The sequence below is a fragment of the Monodon monoceros genome, unplaced genomic scaffold (genome assembly GCF_005190385.1).
Source record: "Monodon monoceros isolate NGI ecotype Baffin Bay Population unplaced genomic scaffold, NGI_Narwhal_1 Super_Scaffold_21, whole genome shotgun sequence".
Taxonomy (NCBI): domain Eukaryota; kingdom Metazoa; phylum Chordata; class Mammalia; order Artiodactyla; family Monodontidae; genus Monodon; species Monodon monoceros.
In genome coordinates this window covers 159444112-159468989 of record NW_021703778.1, presented here as the reverse complement: position 1 = coordinate 159468989, position 24878 = coordinate 159444112, and the positions used below count along the sequence as shown (strand labels likewise).

The window sequence follows — 24878 nt, the reverse complement described above, 5'->3', positions numbered from 1 at the left end:
ACATATGGTGACCTTATTTTTGATAAAGGAGGCAAGCATTTACAATGGAGAAAAGACAGCCTCTTCAATAAGTGGTGCTGGGAAAACTGGAGCGCTACATGTAAAAGAATGAATGAAATTAGAACACTCCCTAACACCATACACAAAAATAAACTCAAAATGGATTAAAGACCTAAATGTAAGGCCAGACACTATCAAACTCTTAGAGGAAAACATAGGCAGAACACTCTATGACATAAATCACAACAAGATTCTTTTTGGCCCACCTCCTTGAGAAATGGAAATAAAAACAAAAGTAAACAAATGGGACCTAATGAAACTTAAAAGCTTTTGCACAGCAAAGGAAACCATAAACAACACAAAAAGACAACCCTCAGAATGGGGGAAAATATTTGCAAATGAAGCAACTGACAAAGGATTAATCTCCAGACTTTACAAGCAGCTAATGCATCTCAGTATCCAAAAAACAAACAACCCAATCAAAAAATGGGCAGAAGATCTAAATAGCATTTCTCCAAAGAAGATACACAGATTGCCAACAAACACATAAAAGGGTGCTCAACATCACTAATCATTAGAGAAATGTAAATCAAAACTACAATGAGATATCACCTCACACCAGTAAGAATGGCCATCATCAAAAAATCTACAAACAATAAATGCTGGAGAGGGTGTGCAGAAAAGGGAACCCTCCTGCACTGTTGGTAGGAATGTAAATTGCTACAGCCACTATGGAGAACAGTATGGAGGTTCCTCTAAAAACTAAAAATAGAACTACCATATGACCCAGTAATCCCACTACTGGGCATCTACCCTGAGAAAACCATAATTCAAAAAGAGGCATGTACCACAATGTTCACTGAGGCACTATTTACAGTAGCCAGGTCATGGAAGCAACCCAAGTGTCCATCAACAGATGAATGGATAAAGAAGATGTAGTGCATATATACAATGAGATATTACTCAGCCACAAAAAGAAACAATATTGAGTTATTTGTAGTGAGGTGGATGGACCTAGAGTCTGTCATACAGAGTGCAGTAAGTCAGAAAGAGAAAAACAAATACTGTGTGCTAACACATATATATGGAATGTAAAAAAAAAAAAAAAGGTTCTGATGAACCTAGGGGCAGGACAGGAATAAAGACACAGTCTTAGAGAATGGACTTGAGGACATGGGGAGGGGAAAGAGTAAGCTGGGACGAAGTGAGAGAGTAACATTGACATATATACACTACTAAGTGTAAAATAGATAGCTTGGGAAGCAGGTGCATCGCATGGGGAGATCAGCTCAGTGCTTTGTGACTATCTAGAGGGGTGGGATGTGGAAGGTGGTAGGGAGATGCAAGGCGGAGGGGATATGGGCATATAAGTATACATATAATTGATTCACTTTGTTATATAGCTGAAACTAACACAACATTGTAAAGCAATTATACTCCAATAAAGATGTTAAAAAATATGTATGATTTTATATAATGTACTAGGGACTTAAATGAAAGCTGATTAATTCTGGAGAGTGGATGGGGATGTCACAGCAAACCACAGAGAAGAGGTGTGTATTAGTTTGTTTGGTTTGCTGTAACAAACTACCACAAACTGAGTGGCACAAACAATAGAATCTTACTGTCACACAGTTCTGGAGGCAAGAAGTTTGAGATGAAAGTGTTGGTCACATTAGTTCCTTCCGAGGGCTCTGAGGGATATATCTGTTATATACCTTTCTCCTAGCTTCTGGTGGTTGTGGCATTTCTTGGCATATAGATCTCTGCCTTCATCTTTACGTGACATTTTCCCTGTGTTGGTGCCTGTGTCCAAATTCCTCCACTAACCATTTTTAAAAATTTTTTATTGGAGTAGAGTTGACTTACAATGTTCTGTTAGTTTCAGGTGAACAGCAAAGTGAATCCCCTTTGGTAACCATAAGTTTGATTTTGAGATCTGGGAGTTGGTTTCTGTTTTGTAAATAAGTTCATATGTATCATTTTTATCAGATTCCGCATTTAAGTGATATCATATAATATTTGTCTTTCTCTAAATTTCCCCTTTTTATAAAGACACCAGTCATTTTGGATTAGGGGCCCACCCTGTTCCAGTATGACTTCATCTTACTAATTACATCTGCAATGGCTCTATTTCCAAATAGGGTCACATTCTAAGGTACTGGGGATTAGGACTTCAACATATAATTTTGGGAGGACACAGTTCAATCCATAAGAAGATGGTACATTTGAGCTGGACCTCAAATCTTCAGTAGGAATTTGCCAGGCTGACAGTGGAGAGCTGAGATTATACACATCATGAATGACACAGGGGTGCATGGAGCTTTGGAAATGTCTGGTTAATTTTAGGGAAGACCAGAATATAGCTAATAGGGCTAGTTCAAGGTAGGGAGGAACTGACTGGGGATGATTGTGGCAAACAGGTTGGAGGCTTCATGTGTCTCAATGAGGAGATGGTCCTTTATTCCATAGTCCGTTGGAAGCTACCCAATGTTTGTTAAAGATTACTTCTGTTACTTCTTCTTAATTATAGAAGCAACTGGTGTGTGTAACTGACATGTCAGCTGGGACTTCCCTGCCACTTGGAGTGTTTAACATGGCTTGACCCCCAAGTTTACCACCTCTTAGAATCCTGGGCTTCCCCTACTGCCTCCCCAGCAACTTTATAATTCTCTTCATGGGGTGTTGCTTCCTACTACATCAATCTAGATTAGAAGCCTTGTTCCTCTAGTTTCCAATAAAAACAACAACAACTAACATTTCAGTGTTTAGAAACTTTGAGAGGCTTTGGAGAGGGTTGCATGGCAAAACTTGCAGCTTTGCCATCTCTCTGATTTCATTCCTTCCTCATCTGCCTGGAGCAACAAATCATTTCTCATTCCTCACGAGGAACAGTTCTGCCTACATTCAACTCATTTGGGATCTCATTTTCTGTGCCAAGCATGCATTCGAGTATTTTTTCCCAAACAAATATAATTCTCTTCCCATCTCAGAAATAAAATTCTCTCATCTCATGTATGTTTTAAAGAGCTTAGAAAACACACCAATAAAAGTGTAAAAGTTACCCATCATATTATAAAACGGTTAATATTTGGTATCTTTTGTTTTAGCTGTTAATATATTCTATAACTGGGCTCATTCTGTATATATTAATGCATTTTTGTAACTGGATTTTAAAAAATTTTTATATTACATTATGCGAAATTTCCAATGTTGCCAAAATATATTTGAAAACCTAATTTTCAATGGTTTTATAGTATTTTTCATATGGGTTGAATCAATTTACTTAGAGTTTTCCCTATGGTTGGACAGTTAGGTTTCCTGATTTTTTAAAATTTATTTATGTATTTATTTATTTTTGTCTGCTTTGGGTCTTTGTTGCTGTGCTCGAGCTTTCTCTAGTTGTGGCGAGTGGGGGCTACTCTTCATTGTGGTGCGCAAGCTTCTCACTGCGGTGGCTTCTCTTGTTGCGGAGCATGGGCTCTAGGCACGCGGGCTTCAGTAGTTGTGGCTTGTGGGCTCAGTAGTTGTGGCTTGCGGGCTCTAGAGCACAGGTTGGGTAGTTGTGGCGCACGTGAGATCTTCCCAGACCAGGGCTCAAACACGTGTCCCCCGCATTGTTAGGTGGGCTCTTAAGCACTGCGCCACCAGGGAAGTCCCAGGTTTCCTGATTTTTATTGTTGTAAATTATGCCATGGTAAATGTTTTGATACATGAATCTTGATCTGCATTTTTAATTATTACATTATGACAGATAACTAGATGAGACATTATTGAGTCAAAGGATAGGAATATTTCAAGGCTCAAGATGCCTTCATTGCTTCTAGAAAAGTTTCTTGAAACAGGGGAGTGGCATGATCAGATACATGATCTTTATAGATAACTCGGGTTTCAGAATCTTGGGAAAAGATAATTAGAAGTTAAATGGCAAATGAAGATTGGGAGGGTGTAGACATAGAGATTGGGATGCAGTTTAGGGATATTTGTAAAATAGAGTCAAAAGGGCTTGCTGATTATGGAGGTGAGAAACCAAAGAAAACTGCTTTGCTTTCCAACCTGCCTAACTGGGGGAATACTGAAGTTGCTAACACAGAAAGAGAAGATGGCAAGGTGTGTAGATGTGTAGAAGAGGATAATTTGGTTTGAGACTTTTTTTTTTACTTCAATTATACACCTATTTTGAATGGTTTTAAGTGGAATCAAATAGGCATTTGGAAATATGTTTACTGGTGGGGAATATCTGTAATTTTTGCCTCCCCTAAATATGGGACTAACTTCAGAATTTTTTTAAAAGGAGGGCATTGGGGTGACAAGCTGGTTAGAAGAAGTCTTGTCTTAAAGCTGCATTTTTTTTTTTTTTTTTAGCAAACTCCTGTTTTTGTTTTAATTTAGATAGCATGTGTATTTAGTTATGTAAACGGAGATTGGAGAACACTAAAGGTTCTAAGTCAGCCCTGGATAGCCACTGCTGGCATCCATTGCTTCTCATTCTGGTAATACCACTTCAATTTTCCTTGGGAGAATCACCCCTCTCCCACTCCTGCTTCCTGTGGTCTTAGCGCACCTGACACTACTCTATGGATCCAAGGATGGGCATGTATCTCAAGTCAGCCAATCAGAGTCCATGGGGTTGAAGTCAAGGAGTTTCCAGGACAACTGCTGAAATACTCTTTCCACAGGGATTGCTGAGAGAATAAGATGGTAGAACTGGAGTTGTTAGCAGCTATTTTGCTGATCTGGCAATGGAGTCAACCCAAAGGAAAACAGAACTGAGTTAATTCTGATGACCTGGTTCTGATGTTATCTCTTGAGCCCTAGGATCCAAGTGCATAGATACCAGTTCTAGTTGCAGTCCTTTTCGGCATTAAAATTCCATTTTTATCTTAAGCCATTTTGAGTGGGTTTCTGTAACATACAACTAAAAAAGTCCTGACTAATACAGTATTGAAGATCAGAAAAATGTTCAAGTTTTCAAAAGTTTCAACTATTCAAAATAAAACTAAGAGGAAACTTATTATGACTACACATGTATTCTCTTTTGTATTTAATGGTTGACAAATATGTATGGAATACCTACTGTAGGGTCAGGCACTATGTTATGCTCTGTACGTAAAACAGGTTAATTAAAGGTATGGTTACAGAAACATTTTTATGGACGGCATATTAAAAAATCATTATAATTCATAAGTTGGCTGAATTAGCTAGCTAGAATTAATAGCATGAATTTTGGCTTTTATGCTTTATATATTTTGCTTTTTGTTTCTTTTGTAAAGACCTGAGGGTAGCTAAAAGTAGTAGCCAGCAAAAAATTTATTTGCTTGAACTTTAATATTTCAAATGTTCGGAATATAAAGCTCCATACTAGGAACTCAAGTTTCAAGATATAGATTACCAATGGGTATTGTAGCTTATATTTAAAATGCCTAAGGGAATTCCCTAGCGGTCCAGTGGTTAGGACTCCGTGCTTCCACTTCCGGGTCCAGGGGTTCGGTCCCTGGTGGGGGAACTAAGATCCCACAAGCCACGTCGTATGGCAATAAAATAAAATAAAACAAAATAAAATAAAATAAAATGACTAAAAAATGCCCACCTGTTGATGTGTAGAATTTGGGGGTCTTTCTCCTGCATCCTTATTTGCATTACTTTCAAAAGGTACAGATGGTGAAATCACATCTAGCAATAAAAGCTTGATTAAGCTTTTTGATGTGACATTAGTAATAACAGATTATATATAAAGTTGTAGGGGTAAGAACTAATCAGGGTTTTTTTTTTTCTCCTCTCTAATATTCATGAATGTTTTACTTTTTAGCCACCCTTGTGCCTCAGCTGTCTCTTTTGGTCTTGAGTTGTCAGTTGAGGATGGTTTAATTAAGAATGATTTTCCTTCACACTCCACCCTTGGGTCATTAAAAATTGCAATGGGGGCTTCCCAGGTGGCGCAGTGGTTGAGAGTCCGCCGGCCAATGCAGGGGACACGGGTTCGTGCCCCGGTCCGGGAAGATCCCACGTGCCGCAAAGCGGATGGGCCGGTGAGCCATGGCCGCTGAGCCTGCGAGTCCGGAGCCTGTGCCCCGCAACGGGAGAGGCCACAACAGTGAGAGGCCCGTGTACCACAAAAGAAAAAAAAAATTGCAATGGAAAATATGATAATAGAAAAATAAATTATTTCAATCTGTTATTAGTATGCGTACTACTTAAATATATATCGTGGGATCCATAAGACATTGTACTGAAAAAGCCCGAAACATAGAGAAAAGTATGTCTTATTCCTCATTATCCTACATCTCATAAAATTTACATGTAACCAGTAATTAATGTACCACAGTTGTCAGCAACAAAATATTTCATCTTTTCTAAGTTCACTGCTTAAATTTAAATAAGCCACAACTTTTTCTTTTTCTCACCAGGGGTTTTCAAGGAACTCAGTAGTGAGTTAGAAAACATATTCTTATTAAAAAACACGTACATGTGACAAAGAGAAATTGTATGTGCCTTTGTCCAGGGAACCCCACACAGGCCTTTTTATGGCTTCGGAGCCACCTCTCAAGCCTGAGTTCTTTCTTGCTTCCCGGCAAGTGCCAGAAGCCTAATCTGCATTCCTCTTCGCTTTCTGCTAAGATTCTTGTTATCAGAAGCCAAAGACAAGCTGTTGAGTGTGGCACATTTCCCCCAGTCTTGCTCTCCACCCCCTTCTAATTTTTGGCTGCCCTCATTACAAGAGTTTTGATGGAAGAAATTTTCACACACTGAGGTATGTGGAAGTCATTCTGGCTCATACATGATTTAACTTAAACCTTATGCTAACTAGAACAGTCTGTTTTGTGGCCTATTAAACATGCATTGTACATCTGCTTCAACCATTAAAGAAAAGAATGCATTTAAAAATCAAAATGGAAACACTGTGGTTCAGGCATCCAAAATGGAGCTGGGTGGCCATTGTGGATGTGGTCTCAGATATGTTGTGCATCACTCAGAGCTTCTTAGAACTTGAATTCTCTGAACAGTATCAGTCTCAAGGACACCACCAGCCGTTCTCAAAATAATTATCTGCTAGCGGCTGCCAGCCACAGTCTAATGGTCCCAAGGTCTCCCCTTGTAATTCTGCAATCATTTCGGACCCCAACAAATTCTTGCTTAACAAGCACCCTTACTTCTTGCCAGCTCCCATCCTAATTCTTGACAAACAACTTATGTAATTTTATGGTTTTTGCCTTTATACGCCACCCCCTTTCTGTAGTCCAGTGGAACACAATTCAGGTGCTTCTTGAATCTGTGTATCCCAGGCTATTGCCCTCAGTTTAGCTCAAATAAAACTCTTTTCTATTTCTATCATAGATTGGTTTATTGATTATTTCTATTGACAGTTTTATAGCTAATCACTCTGGGAATAGCAAAAATAATAAACTTTTAAAAATGTCTGAAAGCTTGGTAATCGTATAAATCTCTTACAGTCAGTTCTTCCTGCATCATAGCTCCTCACTACCCTGTTAGATGATTATTCTGAACTACACCAGATTGGATTTCTACTTTCAGCCTTCCTAGTGGAGCTCACCAAATCTACTCACTCCTTCAGAGTTTACTTTTCATGACATTTATGCAAATTCCTTCCTCTGAAATGGCCCTTCTTTCCTGCATGTAGACTAGAAGTCATAACCAAAACTGAAAAGGTATCCTTTTGTCTCAAATTGGTAATTTGCATCTTTGAGGAAGCACAGATTGGGTAACATCCATTGCAAGGTATGGGTACCATCTAGGAATCATCACCTCTGTGCAGTCACACTTCTTAAAAGGATGTTAGTTTATTCTAGCTTTTCTCAGGTTTCCAAGTTTTGGTATTTCCCAGGGAAATCAAAACGGATTTTTTTTAGACACGAAAGATTCATATTTGTATTTTATAAGTTATTATTTCTCGTTGTAAACCTTATGGTTATCATTCTGCATTTAAAACCTTTTAAAATATGGATTTCAAATTATTTTACAGGTATTGGTAAATCCTGTGAGAGAGGGGGCACTTAGAAAACTGAGGAGGAGGGGAACTGACAGAGGAAGTCATCGCTCCCAGTACTTGTGTTTACAGGCTCATTCTCCAGAATTATGACTCAAGACATTTTCAACATCACTGCAATGCAAAAAGTATCGAGTTCATTGGTGTTCAAAACAGTAATTAAAAAAATTCAGGTACCACTGCTATTTCTTAAGAAATTGGATCTGGCGTGTCATTTTACGATTTAAATTCTACTTTAAGCTTTGAGGTCACGTATACAAATAAGAAAATGTGCGCTTAGGAAGTCAGGTTTTATTCCCACTCAATGTTTGGTATAGTGAGCACTACGAAGCAGCTAGAAAACACACGCACACAAGGTATCAGGAAAAAAAAAAAAATGAGGTTAACATCCTAGTGTTGATTCTTGCGCGCATAAACGTAGCCCTGGCCGGGTTCAGGGGCCTTGTGAGACAGGCGCTTCCCGGGCGAGACCTCCCAGAAGCAGGGAATGAGGGTGGCCCAGAGTCCCGCCGGGGCCTAAGCGGGACGCGGTCAGGGCGGCTGGGGTCGCTGGTCCTGGCCGAGGATAGCGGGACTAGACGTTAGGTGAGAGCGAGAGGACGGGAACCGCGACCCGGCAAAGGTACCCAAGGAGCACCCAGCGCCTTCGCGCTCCCCCGCTGGGAGGGGCGGGGCGGGGTTGGGCAGGGCGAGCGCGGGCGTTGGCTGCGACGGCGGCGAGGGGGCGGAGCCGCGCGAGGCTGCGCGCTCGCCGTTTTCCGGCGTTGGGGGGCGCGCGGCGCGGGTCCGCCGGGCTGTGGGACGAGGCCGCGGCGGGACGTGAACGCCGCAGGTGACCCGGGCGAGGAGCTGGGTGCCAGGGCGGCGGCGGAGGCGTGGAGGCGGGAGGCGGGCCCTCGCTCGGCTCGGCTCGGCTCAAGGCTTGGGCGCTGCGGCCTGAGGAGACAAGGCGACCGAGGTGGGCGAAGAGAGGGCGCGCGGCACCCTCTTGACGGCCGGCGGCGCCCGCGGCCCTCAGCATGTTCCGCGAGGCGAGGGTTTTCCTCCCGCCCGTGGGCTGAGGCGGCGCCGGCGGCGGCAGGAGAAGCGACATGCACCTGCCAGGCGCGGCTTAGAGGACGCGGCAGGCGGCGAGTCCCGGCCGCCCGCGGGAGGGCTTGTTTCGCCCGGACGCCGCCGCCTCCCGTCTCCCGTCTCCCGCCGCCGCCGCCGCCGCCGCCGCGGGCCCGAGCGGAACGGCGGGGTGGGCGCCCCGACATGGCGGCCCGGAGCGCCCCGAGCTGCCACCTGCGGCTGGAGTGGGTGTACGGCTACCGGGGCCACCAGTGCCGCAACAACCTCTACTACACGGCGGCCAAGGAGATCGTGTACTTCGTGGCGGGCGTCGGCGTGGTGTACAGCCCGCGGGAGCACCGGCAGAAGTTCTACCGGGGCCACAGCGACGACATCATCAGGTACGGAGGGGCGGGGGCGGCCGCCGTCCCCTTGACACCAGCGCGCCGAGTTTGCACTTGCCGGTCCTTCTGGGTGCCCGTGACCCGCTCCTTCAGGGCGCATCGCCCGGGAGAGAAACCCACAGCCATCTGGTCCCGAATCCGCCCTGTTAACACCGGAGAAACGCCTTTCCCCATCTTCGCGTTCTAGAGTCTCTCCCTCTCGGTCGGTGCGGTGACACCAAGTCCGCTTATCCACTGGGCGCTCGGTTTTCTGGCTGTGTACCCTTCTTCTTCCATCAAATTTGTGAAATGTACGAAAGGTTATTTTGGGAGCATTTTACTCCTTTAAATCCCTTCGTTGATTTCTTATTCAACGAATTCTTACAGCGCCCGAGGGAAGTCCTTTACCTAGTAGAGGACTGATAAAAGTCCCCTAAGCTCTAGGCTGGTCCTGGGGAGCGCGCCCAGGATGGCATCCTGGAGGGCTCTCATCTCTTGGCCATAATGATTAGTTGAGGTTTCACTCCCTGCTGTTATCAGCAGATAGAAAAGAAACCCTGGCAACCTTAAGACAATTCATTGGACTTTAAAATGTGCACACCTATAGGCAGTTTGGGGATAGGTTTGATCCGAAGAAGGTGCTAAAAATAATTCTGATTTCCAATTCTGTTTCCTTTTCAATAAAGCAATGCTAAATAAATATACTTTTTGTATTTTTGACTTAAATCACAGTTTTGTCTTCATTTTAATTCTTTTGTGGGCAGCATCTTAAAGTTGGTCCCAGTGCTTGTTTACATTTCTTTAGTGAGCGGTGTATTTGAAATGTAATTATCAGTCAGTGTCTCAGCAGAACTTTTGTGGCAAATAAAGTTAAAAGCTGCAGAAATTATTCTTGTCCATTGATTATTGTCTCAAGCACAGTATATTTGTCGTTGATGATGGAGAATGTGTTTTAAAACATTTTGAGACTATGTGTGTGTTTGTGTGTGTGTGGGCGCGCACTCGCGCTTGCTTCTTCCGGGTTTTTTAAAAGAGATTCTATGATTGGATTTGGTTACTCAGTTTTATCCACATGTCCATTTTCCACAGGATTTAAATTGTGCATTTCATATCCAGTATCATGGTTTGATGTCTTGTAGGCAAAAAACTCTGGCACTTAAATTCTGTAAATAAAGAAGATCTTCTATTTTGCATGTCTGTACGTTTATGCTCTGTAAGAGGGAAAAGGAGGCCTAGGACAAACAATAGGTAGGGCAAGATGGAGTAAAGATAAGGAGACCAGAAGCCGAGATTGTGGAGTAGGAAATGAGATGGTGGTTTGGGTTCCGTTGTTTGTTGTTATTCACCCCAAGAGTAGAATTTACCCCAGTTCTTTGTCTTTTTCCCTGATCCTTTCCAGTTTCTCTCTTCTTTTCCATGTGTTAGTTCTCTGACAGTTCAGGGGATAGTAAGTAGCCTTATATAGTTGAAGAAGCCTTGACTGAAGCCCTCCTCCAGATAGTCTCTTAGGTTCGATTCAGTAGGTGGGGTAGGTAGGTGTGAAGGATTTTGAGGTGCACTTCTGTTGTTTTTACTACTTGGTAGTTGAGAGCAATATGGTATGAAGATCTTCTGAAACTAGATATGATTTATTTGATGGGGTAAATGATGTTTTGTTTATTCTTCCAGCAGTAATTTGAAGCTATATTATGTCACACTGCTTGAATTTTTATAATTGTGTTTTAGTAAATTGTAAGGAGGTGATGCTTTGCCTTCCTTTGGTATATAATATATACATAGTTGCACAACCATATATGTAGTATCTCAACGTGTTTCAAAAGTGAGATTACTCTAATTTTTGTCATAATTGGATACTAGCTTATGATTTTATGCAAAGGATTCACCCTTAAAATAATTTATAACAATAAAAAGTTTTCTTGAAAATTTCAATGGGGTAGTAAAATCTGAATATATAGCATCCTGAAATTGTGGCACAAATTTAGTACAGTACTAAGACTATAACTTAGAAATCGCTCAAACTGTTTTGGAAATTTTTTTTCATACAATAATGGTAGAGATCATTCTTGTTTGTGAAATAGATCAGGAAAATGTTCAAAGCTTTCAAATTTGTTTCAATTCAGTGTTTGAAATACAAATATAGTTACTACTCCAGTAATTTTTCAATTCTGTCACAGCAGAAAATGTAATATTCATAAATGTGATGGCATGGTGGAAAACTGTTGCTGTAATGTTAGCCTTATTAGTAAAAAGTATAGTTTTTATCATCTGTTTTGTTTTCATACTTGCTTGAAACTTAGGTAAAACATATTAATTGAATATAACTTCGTCTGAAGCTGACTATACCAGAATGAGCAACTCGTTGTCTTTAGGTTTTGAAAGTGTAGGTGCCATATTGGTTGTAGACTAGATAATGATCAGTTGCTTACCAGTTCTATCATCTTACTACATCTAGCATTGCCAATGGTGGTGCCACATGACTTTATCATTTTGTCTGCGTTGCATGTAGTTGTCTTCTTTTTATTAGGTATGTATATATATATAGTAATTTGTCCTTTAGTTATATTTATTTCAGTATTACTGACTTATGTAGAAATTAGTTTCACTGTAGAAATAACACAGGAATTTTAGAGTCACTTTTTCTTTCTTAATGGTTTTTTTTCCTGTGTCCCAAGTTATATTGATAAAATTCTCTAGTTATTAAGTGTTTATTACAGGCTTAAGACTAAGTTATAAAATAGACTACTAGTAGTTTTAATATACGATGAACATCTGTAGCTTGGTCTATATTTTGAAACTTTTGCCAGCTGTCTTCCCAAAGGATACAATAGCTTTTAAAATTAATTTTTCTAGATACTACCCATCAACACATTTTTGACAAGTTTGTGCTTGAAGTAGTGAACGTTATTGATAGTTTTCAAGTCATATATCACCAGTGAAGACCATTGATGGAATGTAGTTAGCTTGGTGCATTTTGTTACTACTTTTTTTTCCTTTAGACAAAATGAAAGGTGTAGTAGCTCTTCAATTGTGGTAGGTGGTGTTTTGAAGAAAGAAAACTGATCAAGCTTCATCATAATCTAGTAAAAGTGGTTTTTAACAGCTCTGTATTTATAGTATGGAAATTTCATTTATTCAACACAAATCAAAATTGTCTTGAAAAAGCGTTTCAGAATGTATGATGTCTCCATGGTGGATCGGTACTTTTTGTGTTTATGGGTTGAGGGTAGCAACTTTTTAAGGTCTGGCAGGAATTGCTGCAAACCTACTTGTTGTCTACTTAATGTTTCCAGATATATGGTCAATATTTCCCAAACTTGACTGATCAACAGAATCAGGAGCTTTTTGCCAGTTTAAGGAGCTTTTTGCCAGTTTCTAGCCTTTTCATCAAATGCGCTAAGCTAGAATCCTCTAGAGCTGGATCCCAGAAATTTGTTTTTCAAACAGTGCCCCAGATGATTCTGTTTAGGAAACACGTTGCCAATCTGTATCCCAAAACATGCATGCATAGAATTCTTAAATAAGCAGTTTGAGAAATGGGTAGAAACCCTCCCCTCAAACCTGATACCAGAATTTTCTTAAGCATTGTGTAATATCTAGAAGCAATACTTCAGAAAGTATTAGATTATATACAGATTTAGTAAAATGTCCCTGTGTTTAAGTAACTAGAATTGGTGACCTGAACTTTCACAGACTATTTAATAATTCTGTTCTGTAAGATTTCACTTTATGTACTTGGATATCAAAATATTTATGGTTGTTTTTCAAATACTGCAGTTTAAGAGATAAAATTAAGATGTTTTCAGTCAAAGGTTTGAATTATCCAGAATAATAGTTCAAATTGTCATAAATGTACATTTAATGTATCTTTATTATTTACTTGGGGAAAAGACAAATTTTACATTTGTGTTATAATAACTTTTCCTTTATTATTTTATAGTGTCTAATATATAGATAACTAGTAAAATATATTTGGATATAAATTAAGGAAAACATGGTAAATAAATTCTTTGAAGCTATTAAGAAGTAATAGTTTCTTAGAAACTATTAAGAAATAAGAATAGTTTCTTAGAAACTATTAGCTTACTGTTCTTTCAAGGTCTTTTCACTCATCAAAGAAATATTTATTGAACATCTTTGTGGAAGGATCCCAGCTTTAAGGTATTAGGAGTTTAAGACACTATCAGTCAAGTAAAGAATCACTTAGAATACTATGTGTACTGTGGATAGTGGTATGTACATGGGCACATAACAGTTACAGTGATGTTACCTAGTGAATAGAATACCTAAGCTGTCTGGATCTTTAAGGAAAACAGAGAAGTCGTCATCAGAAGAAATGAGTGAAGGCATAGCATTTTGAGACGAGGTAACATCATATGGAATCGTCTTATGTTAAGAGAAAATATCTGAAAAAGTTGTTTGTACTATCTTCAGTTCTTTTTCTCCCATTCAGTCTTAGCTCTATTCTGTTTCACCCTAGCAACTCTTGTCAAGGTCACCAGTGACCTCCACAGTGCTATATCCAGTGGTCAATTCTCTGTTCTAACCTTATTTGATTTATCATCATCATTTGCCACAATTGGTTATACCCACCTTCTTAAGACACTTTCTTTTTTTTTAAAGATTTTTTTTTAATGTGGACCATTTTAAAAATCTTTATTGAATTTGTTACAATATCGCTTCTGTTTTATGTTTTGGTTTTTTGGCCCCGAGGCATGTGGGATCTTAGCTCCCTGACCAGGCATCGAACCTGCACCCCCTGCATTGGAAAGCGAAGACTTAACCACTGGACTGCCAGGGAAGTCCCTTAAGACACTTTCTTAATTGGTGTCTGGGACACATCTTAGTGTAAAAATAGGTATTTCTTGCTTTACTTATTCTTTCAGCAGATATTTATTGAGCACCTATTAGTATTTACCAGGGACTATTTTTAGCACTAGAGTTATAGTGGTGAACCAAGCAGGTGAAATTCCCAGCCCTCATGGAACCTGTATCTACTGGGGGGAGATAATAAACAAGGTAAATTTCATATTTATATACATAATAAATATGTATATAGTGTGTACATATACATGTTATCTATTATTTTTGTATATATAGTGTGTATATCTATCTATATATAGTATGTAAGGGCTAAGAAAAAACAGGAAAGTGAGATAGAGACTACTGGGAAGAGTTTAGATAGGTGTTTGGATAGGGTAGCCAGGAACGCCTCACTGTAAAGTATACATTTAACACTTGAGTAGAGACTTGGAGGTGAGGGAATGTGCTGTGTGGCTATGAGGGAAGGACATTTCAGTCAAAGGGACTATCAAGTTCAAAAGGCCTGAAATGGAATGCCTCATGTGCTTGAGGAACAATATGAAAGCGTGGCTGGAGTGCAGTGAATTCACGTGAAAGTAGTAAAGAAATGAGGTCTGATGAAGTAATGGTGGTGGGAACAGATTGTGTACGACCTTACAGGCTTTTGAGAGGATTTTAGCCTTCCCATCTGAGGGAGATTAGAAGCCATTGGAGCAATTTAATCAAATTAGTGACATAATTTGAGTTAATGGTTTAACAAGGTCACTCTGGCTCCTATTTTGATGACAGACTGAGGGAGAGGGATAGGATGGAAGCAGAGAGACCACTTAGGGGACTGTTCTAAGACATATTGGTGGCTTGGACCAGAGTGGTTACAGTGGAAGCAGTGAGAAAGGATTAGATATATTTTGAAGATAGAGGCAACATGATTTACTGATGGACCAGGTATAAATTGTGACAGAAAAGAAAGGTCAATGGTGATTGCAGTTTTTGGCCAGAACACCTGAAAGAATAGAGTTGCCAATTACTGAATTAGCAAAGACTGGCAGGAGCAAATTTTCTGTTTTGGGAGAAAGGGAAGATCATGAGCTGTTTTAGAAGTGTTCTGTTTTAGATGCTAATAGACAACCAAGTGGGGTTGTACATTAGGCAGTTAAACATGCATGTCTATAATCCAGGGAAGCATTCTGGGCTTTGAGTGTTATCAGCATCTAGATAGTATTTAAAGCCATGAGCCGGGATGAGACTACTGAAGGAGTGAGTATGGACAAAGAATCTGAAAAATGGATTCCCGCAGCCCTCCAACATTTAAATATAGGGGAGGTGAAAAAGAACTGACAAAAAAGTGGCTAGAGAGGCAGGAGGAAGACCAAGAGAGTGTGGGGTCATAGAAGTCAAGTAAAAAGAGTTTTTCAGGGAGAAGGAAGTGATCAGCTGTATCAAGTAAGGTGAGTAGAGCTTCACGTTAGTGGAGATGTTGGCTGTTTTGCAATAATTACATTGTAATCACGAGACTGTCCAGGAGACTGTGTATGTTCAGGTGATCAGGGAACAAAGAAAGAAGTCATCAAAATGAGTCATGTCATTATTAGTATGCAAAACTGGCCTCCTTGAAGATTTGCTCCAGCAGCTTCTAGTTTGCCTGGTTATTTAAAAAATGGCAGCTCTAGATCCCTGCTGTTCAAAGATGTGGTCCTTAGACCAGCAAGAAATGCAGGTCTCAAACCCTACCCCAGGCCTACTGGATTAGACTCTGAATTTTAACAACGTTCTCAGGTAATGTTTTGGGTTTAAAATATTAAAGTTGTGGGTTTTAATATCAAAGTTTGAAAAGCACACTCTTGATCAGTGGTTTTCAGTGTGGTCCTTTAACCAGCAGCATTAGTATCACCTGCTAATGCTAGCATTCGCACTTAACTAGGTGTTAGAAATGCAAATTCTTGAGCTTCGCCCCAGACCAAATCAGAAAATCTAGATGGGGGGCCCAGCAATCTACTTTAATCACCTACATGTGATATTGATGTATTCTAAAGTTTGAAAACCATTGCTCTAGATTCTTGATTTTCAAACCTGGCTGCATATTAGAATTACTTGGAGAGTTAAAGCAAACATAATAAAACCACCAACGGCTGAGTCTCATCCCTAGAAACTTCCATTTAATTTATTTAGGGTGGGTCTCAGGTATAGTTTCTTTGTTGCTGTTTGCTTCTGTTTTTAAGCTTCCTAGATGATTCCAATAAGCAGCCAGGGTGGAAAACCACTGCTCTAGATATAGAAGTAATCCATGGTAGTGGGTTGGGAAGTCAAACTCAAAAAACTCAGGGCCTACCCAAATTTATTCATTTATGCATTATATCACATTATATATGCGTTATATCACATTATATATGCATTATATCACAATATTGATCATTTACCAAGTATTGAGACCCCTTTAAAAATTTGGGCCTATTACCTAAGGTCCATTTGGAGATTTTTTATCAAAAGAAGCAACCCTTTGTATTGTTTTCCATTAATGGATCTGCCCAGTGTCATCAGTGGCTGAAAACATGAAAAGACAGATACCTTGCGTCATCAGTCCAGAAAGATGCTTACTCACTGGGGACCTGGAAGGTTCACTTAATGGGCAAAATTATGTGCATCCTGGATGGTACCAACTGAGGTGTAACTCCACGCCCCAGGTGTTGATTTCAGCAGACTCCTAGATCAGTTGTAGTGGGTTTGGGCCAATGATTTGGACCATGGAAAGCCCAAGATTGTCCATTAATAAATTTCCATTTTGGAACCAGGATCTGCAGTCAGAAATAGACCAAATATCCAGTATGTTAATATTTGAAGAAGCATCTAAACGCCCCTCAGAAGGACAGATCATCCCCCCTCTATGAAATTCTAAAGTGGACATATTCACAAGGACAGTTGAAATAGCACCCTAGATTCATGTCCAGTGAGGGCAAGGTAGCTGAGACTGCATGTTGCCACTGACAGCTGACTGGCTTCTCTTTAGGCCAGCAAGTGTCCTCCATTGTGTCTTCAGTATGAATCAATATTCTGAAACAGTATAAGGACTGGCAAGGGGTTACACCTAGCCAGTGTAAACAAGCTGCCTTGGCTGCAGTGGTATCTATTCTAATTATAAGGTGGCACATGGTATCACCATATTGGCCAAAGACAGCAAGAACTTGTATGAAAGGCTTAATAGATCCTGGATTTCCTGTCTGCAATATCACCCTCTGTGTATTGGATTATTAAAAGATCAAGGGAAATATAGTGCCCACCTTACAACACTGGCATGCATATCCATCTGTATTAGTAAGCATAGCAGAAAAATACTAAAAAATTCTTGGAATGAGGGGATAGGCAATGGGACTGAAGATGGACATTGGACCCTGGATCTAGCGGTTTTTGAGGCCACAGGCAGGCTCAATTCATCATAACACCACTAAATTCTAAAAAAAATTTTGTTTTGGGATGGGTGGCTCATAATGCTGGATTGGCTAATAAGAGGTTGTGATTGTAGGAGGTGTTAACTCATTTCACTCTAAAAGTTACCTTGTTCTTCACAATCAGGGAGAGATACCTGATTTTACTTTAATACAGGGGCTGGGGATATAGAAACAAAGCAAAGAGGTTGGATGTGAGGTCAGAATTCTGGATTGTATCATTGCCAAGGTATAGATGGGTGTTCAACCTCTCAATGGAGCCCAAGAAAGGGAGAGGTCATAGTCATGGGTGCTGGAAACATGGAATGTGTGGCAGAACAGGAGCACCTAATTGAACTTAAAGGCCCAGAAATAAATTTTTGTTAAGAGAAGTGTATATAACCTGTTCCTCAAATCAGTTAGAAGAACTGAGATGCACGGTTGCCATAGGTCTCTTTGTTGAGGAAATCCTGCTGCTCTTTCTGTTCCTGGGAATCACGTACCTATTTCACCTCCCAACCAAAGAGGACATTCATTCTTTATCTTTTTTTCATTACTATGAGAGGACTTTCTTTCCTGGTCAGGAATACAGTACTAGACACTACTGCCTCTGGTGTGGAAGCTCACATTACATATTCATTTCAATCTATGGAGAGTAATGACAATTGCCACAGGCAGTTACTCCTAAGAATTTTGCAATTTTTACTCAGTATGATGTTGATTGTGATAATATTAAATTAGCCACAAGATGATGGTGTAACCAGGTCTAACCACCTCAGTGTCCATATTTTTACAGATATTAAGGTTGATCAGGAAGCAGGGTATAATTCCCAATTAGGAGTGGAAAGTGGAAGGCTATTTTAAGTCTTAGAACATAGGTGACAACTAATTACAGAGTCCACAGACTGGTCATCATTACCTGGTTGCAGTGTGACTTTTCTAATTATTAGTTAACCCGTGGACAATGTATATAACACACAAAGCACCAAAGAGGGTGGCACTACTAACATGGTAAGAAGTTTTACCAGAGTCTGGATATTAGATTTAGATTGCAAGTTGACATGCACCTGCAGAAGACAATTTTTGCAGCATACAAAGAGACCATGTAGGAGTCTGAAATTGACATAATAGGGAATATGAGAGGTTTGGTAGGTCCCCTCTTAGAGGGTGGTTATTACATTTTAAAAACTATTGATACATATTTATAATAGAAAAATATAGAAAAAGGAGAAAAAATTTACCCACAGTCTTGTAACCTAGAGATATTACTATTGTGTTTTAGATTAGTTTTTTGAAGTCTTTATGATACATGTATCATAAGACTTTAAGACTTTATTTTTTTAGAGCAGTTTTAGGTTTACAGCAAAAGTGAGAGGAAGGTACAGATTTCCTATATTCTGCTGCCCCCACACATGCATTGCCTCCCCATTATCAACATCATTCACCAGATTGGTACATTTTATCCAAAGATGAACCTATATTGACACATCATAATCACTCAAAGTTTATAGTTTACCTTAGGGTTCACTCTTGGTGCTGTACATTCTATGGGATTGAACAAATGTTTAATGACATATATCCATCATTATCGTATCATACAGAGTATTTTCACTGCCCTAAAAATCCTCTGCTCTGCCTGTTCACATACTGCCCCTCCCTGCAACAACTGATTTTTTTTTCCTTTTTTTAAATTGGAGTGTAATTGCTTTACAGTGTTGTATTAGTTTCTGCTCTACAGTGAAGTGAAGCAGCTATATGTATACATATATCCCCTGCCTCTTGGACCTCCTTCCCACCCCCACATTCCACCTATCTAGGTCATCACAGAGCACCGAGCAGAGCTTCCTGTGCTTTGTAGCAGGTTCCCACTAGCTATCTATCTTATGCATGGTAGTGTATGTAATTACTGACTCTGTAGTTTTGCCTCTTCCAGAATGTCATATGGTTGGAGTCATATAGTATGTAGCCTTTTCAGATGGCCTTCTCTCACTTAGTAATATGTATTTATGGTTCCTCCATGCCTTTTCTTGGCTTGATAGCTCATTTCTTTAGTGCTGAATAATATTGTATTGTCTGGATTGACAATTGTCTTTGACATTGTCTTTCACAGAGCAGAAGTTTTTTATTTTAATGAAGTCCAGCTTATCAGTTATTTCGTTCATGGATCCTGTGTTTGATGTTACAACTAAAAAGGCATCACCAAAACCAAGGTCATCTAGGTTTTCTCCTATGTTTTCCAGGAATTTTACAGTTTAACATTTAGGTCTCTGATTCATTTTGAGTTAATTTTTGTGAAAGGTATAAGGTCTCTGTCTAGATTCACTTTTTACATGTAGATGTCCAGTTGTTCCAGCACTATTTGTTGAAGGAGACTATCTTTGCTCCATTGTATTGCCTTTGCTCCTTTGTCAAAGATCAGTTGATTATATTTATAGGGGTCTATTTCTGGGCTCTGTATTCTGTACCATTGATATATTTTGTCTACTCTTTTGCAAATACCATATTGTCTTTTTTTCCTTCAAATTTTATTAAGTTTTATTTATCTTATAAGTGGAAGTTTGTGTCTTTTGATCACCTTCATCCAATTCCCCCCCACCCCCCCGCCTCTGGTAACCAGAAATTTGATCTCTTTTTCTGTGAGTTTGTTTGTTTTTGAAGTATAATTGACCTGCAATACTATGTTAGTTTCTGTTACACAACATAGTGATTTGATATTTCTATACATTTCAAAATGATCACCATGATAAGTCTAGTTAATATGTGTCACCACACAAAGATACTACATAGTTATTGACTATATTCCCCACACTGTACATAGCATTCTGTGCATGTGTGTGTGTGCGCGCATGTGTATGTATGATTACTTGAAGTTACTGATCTCTTAAGTTCAAACTCACTTTAACAACCCTGCATTTTTACCCTCCCTCCGCATGTTTACTGTTTTTGACATCATATTTTACATCTTTTGTTTTATATCTTTTGTGTATCCCTTAACTACTTATTGCAGATATAGATGATTTTATGACTTCTGTCTTTTAATCTTCTTACTATGGCTGATTTACTACCTTTACTGTATATTTGTCTTTACCAGTGAGATTTTTTTCCTTTCACAATTTTCATCTTTCTAGTTGTAGCCTTTTCTTTTTCACTTAGAGTTGTCCCTTTAACATTTCTTGTAAAGCTGGTTTAGTGGTGCTGAACTCTTTTAGCTTTTGCTTGTCCATAAAACTTTTGGTCTCTCCATAAAATCTGAACACAAGCTTTACCAGGTCGAGTATACTTGGTTGTAGATTTATCCCTTTCATCACTTTAAATATATCATGCCACTCCCTCCTGGCCTACAGAGTTTCTGCTGAAAGGTCAGCTGATAGCCTTATGGGAGTTCCCTTGTACATAAATTGCTACTTTTCCCATGCTTCTTTTAACATTCTCTATCTTTAATTTTTATGTCTTGGTGTGGTCCTCTTTGGATTGATTCTCTGTGGGACTCTCTGTGCTTCCTGGACCTGGATGTCTGTTTCCTTCTCCAGGTTAGGGAAGTTTTCAGCTATTATATCTTCAAATATGTTCCCTGCCACTTTCTCTCTTTCTTCTCCTTCTGGGACCCCTATAATTCAAATGTTAGTATGCTTGATGTCTCAGAGGTCTCTTAAGCTGTCCTCATTTCTTTTTATTCTTTCTTCTGTTCAGCTTAAGTGATTTCCACCACTTTGTCTGCCAGCTCACAGATCCATTCCACTGTATCATTTAATCTGTTGATTCCTTCTAGTGTATTTCTCCATTTCAGTTATTGTATTCTTCAGCTCTGCTTGGTTTTTCTTTATATTTTTAAACTCTTTGTTAGAAACTTTTAACTTCTCACTCTGTTCACCCAGTTACTACTTTGAACTCTCTATAAAGTAAATTGCCTATTTCCTGTCACTTAGTTCTTCTGCACCCCAACAGCACAATCCCCCCTGGTCACCAGAGCTGTATGCTCTAGGGGTGCCTGCTGTGTGGGCTGTGTGGGTCCTTGTCTTGTGGCACACTGACTACTATGGGAGTCTGGTAGGTGTGGCTGGCCCACACTCCAGTTAGTTGCCAGGCACTGCCTTGTGTAGAGGATGCTGGCCACTGGTGGGCAGGTCTGGGTCATGAGGCTGCTGACTGTGGCCCAGTGGTCCTGGGGCTAGTGCTAGCCCACTGGTGGTTGGAGCTGGGTTCTGGAGTGGGTATGGTGCTGGGGTCTTCCAGATATAGTGTCGGCCTGCAGGTAGGTGGGGCCAGTTCCAGACATAGCTGGCTTCAGGGTCTGGGGTGTCCCAAAGCTTGTGTTGGCCCACTGGTGAGAGGAGCTAGATCCTGGGACAGCTGGCTGAGGGGTCCAGAGTGTCTTGGAGCTGCTATCAGTCAGCTGGTGGCAGGGCTAGGTCCTGGGGTCTCTGGCTGCAAGGCCTAGGTGTTGCAGAGCTGGTGTCGGCCTGCTACTGGGTAGGGCAGAGGCCCAGGGGATTCCAGGCTAGTGCCTGTTCACGGGTGGGCAGAGCTGGGGGTCCCAGAGTTTGTGTTTCTGCCCACTGGTGGCTGGGGCCAGAGCCCAGGGTATCCTGGGACTGTTGCCTATCCTCTGGTGGGTGAGGCTGGTTCTGGGGCTAGTGCTGCCCACTGGTGTGCATGGCCGGGTCCCAGGCCCTCTGGTAAACAGTGTTGGGTCCCAGGGTGACTGTGGCTCAGGGGAACTTAAGGCAGCAAGCCTGCTGGTGGATGGGGCTGTGTCTCTGCTCAGCTAGTTACTTGGCCTGAGGCATTGCAGTATTGGTGCTGAAAGGCTAGTGGGTAGGGTTGGGTCCTGACACTAATAAGCTAGAAGGAAGGTTCAGAAATGGTGTTTGCCAGCACCAGCGTCCATGTAGTAGAACAGCCTCCCCCAAATGACTGCTACCTTTGTCTTGTCCCCAAGATAAGCTCCAGTTGCCTTCTGCCTCTCTGGGAGGCTCTCCAAGATCAGTAGGTCAGTCTGACCCAGGCTTCTTTCAAATTATTGCTTGTGCCCTGGGTCCTCCTGAAGTGTGTGCGATTTTGTGTGTGCCCTTTAAGAGTGGAGTCTCTTCCCACAATCCTCTGGCTCTCCCAAAAGTAAGCCCCACTAGCCTTCAAAGCCAACGTTCTGGGGGCTCATCTTCCCAGTGCAGAAGCCCCTAGGCTGGGGAGCCTGATATGGTGCTCAGACCACTGGCTCCTTGGGCTGAACCTCTACAGTTGTAATTATCCTCCTGTTTGTGGGTCATCCACCTGGGATTGTGGATCTTGACTCTGCCACATCTCCACCCTTCCTACTCATCTCATTGTGGTTCCTTCATTGTATATTTAGTTGTAGAAGATCTTTTCTGCTAGTATTCCCTTCTTTCTCATCAATAGTTCCTGTGTAAATAGTTGTAATTTTGGTGTGCCATGGGAGGAGGTGAGCTCAGGGTCTTCTGACTCTGCCATCTTGGCCACTCCCCCAGTACCATACTGTCTTGATTACTATAGCTTCATAGTAAGTCTTGAAGTTGGGTAGTGTCAGTCTTCCAACTTTGTTTTTCCTCTTCAATATTGTGTTGGCTTTTCTGGGTCTTTTGCCTCTCCATGTCAACTTTAGAACCAGTTTGTTGATATCCATAAAATAACTTGCTGGGATTTTGATTGAGATTGCATTGTTGGTTCACAACCTCACGAGTTCCCTGAGTGAAATTCTGAACTGGCCCCCATACATAGAGGGCAATGAGGGACTGAAGAAAGGCAGACCACTCCAGTTTGGAAGGTGGCAGTTTTAATAAACAAGGGAACTTACATACAAGGCATGTCTTGGGCAGCTGCGTGACAAGTAGATCTTCGTACCCACCCGCCAGAATCTTAAGCATTTATCTAGAGACCTTAATGGGGTTCAGTCATGTATATAGTCCAGATGGTCTCAATAGCACATTACTTTCTCAAGGCTGTGTCCTTGAAGTGGCTCCTTGTATGAGAACAGTGGGCAGAATGGACATCCCACGGAGAGGGTAAGGAGCCTCTGATTGCCTGGGTCCATTTCTCAGATCAACCAGTGGTCATGTCCTCTCAATGACCTCCTCCAACATGCAGGTAAGTTGGGAAGAACTGAGATCTTGGTGGTACTGAGTCTTCCTATCCATGAACATAGAATATCTCTTCATTTATTTGGTTCTTCTTTGACTTCATTCATCAGAGTTTTGTGGTTTTCCTCATATAGGTTTTGTATCTATTTTGTTAGATTTATACCTAAGTATTTCAATTTTTGGTGCTAATGTAATGGTATTGCATTTTTAAAAATTTGTTTATTTTTTATTATAGTTATCTTAGGATCTTATTAGTTATCTACTTTATACATATTAGTGTATATATATCAATCCCAGTCTCACATTTCATCCCACCACCATGACCACCACCACCCCCACTTCCCCCCCTTGGTGTCCATACCTTTGTTCTCTACATCGGTGTCTATATTTCTGCCTTGTAAACTGGTTCATCTGTACCATTTTTCTAGATTACACACATGCATTAATATACGATATTTGTTTTTCTCTTTCTGACTTATTTCACTCTGTATGAAAGTCTCTAGGTCCATCCACGTTATCTACAAATGACCCAGTTTTGTTCCTTTTTATGGCTGAGTAATACTCCATTGTATATATGTACCACATCTTCTTTATCCATTCATCTGTTGATGGGCATTTAGGTTGCTTCTATGACCTGGCTATTGTAAACAGTGCTGCCATGAACATTGGGGTGCATGTGTCTTTTTGAATTATGGTTTTCTCTGGGTATATGCCCAGTAGTGGGATTGCTAGGTCATATGGTAATTCTATTTTTAGTTTTTTAAGGAACCTCCATACTGTTCTCCATAGCGGCTGTATCAATTTACATTCCCACAAACACTGCAAGTGGGTTCCCTTTCCTCCACACCCTCTCCAGCATTTGTTGTTTGTAGATTTTCTGATGATGCCCATTCTAACTGGTGTGAGTTGATAGCTCATTGTAGTTTTGATTTGCATTTCTCTAATAATTAGTGATGTTGAGCAGCTTTTCATGTGCCTCTTGGCCATCTGTATGTCGTCTTTGGAGAGATGTCTATTTAGGTCTTCTGCCCATTTTTTGATTGGGTTGTTTGTTTTTTTTGAAGATTAAGCTGCATGGGCTTCCCTGGTGGTGCAGTGGTTGAGAGTCCGCCTGCTGATGCAG

At 40.7% G+C, this 24878-nt stretch overlaps 2 protein-coding genes across 3 annotated transcripts in view; one reads left to right on the top strand and one right to left on the bottom strand.

Moving 5' to 3' along the window:
- Nucleotides 1–8586: 8586 nt before the first annotated feature.
- Nucleotides 8587–9264, bottom strand: LOC114903933 (WAS/WASL-interacting protein family member 1-like). The gene has a single exon (XM_029237157.1). It carries the CDS (start codon nucleotides 9262–9264, stop codon nucleotides 8587–8589), a length of 678 nt encoding a protein of 225 aa, XP_029092990.1.
- The window catches only part of EML5 (EMAP like 5), a 160189-nt gene continuing 144573 nt past the window's right edge, over nucleotides 9263–24878 (top strand). For both annotated transcript variants that reach the window (XR_003795831.1, XM_029237319.1), the window contains exon 1: nucleotides 9263–9459. Coding sequence is in view for 1 of the 2 variants with exons in the window: in XM_029237319.1 (XP_029093152.1) it covers nucleotides 9263–9459 (197 nt within the window). In the remaining variant the exon portion in view is untranslated. The remainder of the gene's footprint in view (nucleotides 9460–24878) is intronic.

Coding starts and splice junctions, on each gene's coding strand:
- LOC114903933 (XM_029237157.1), bottom strand. CDS start 9,264: ATGTCGGGGCGCCCACCCCGCCGTTCCGCTCGGGCCCGCGGCGGCGGC.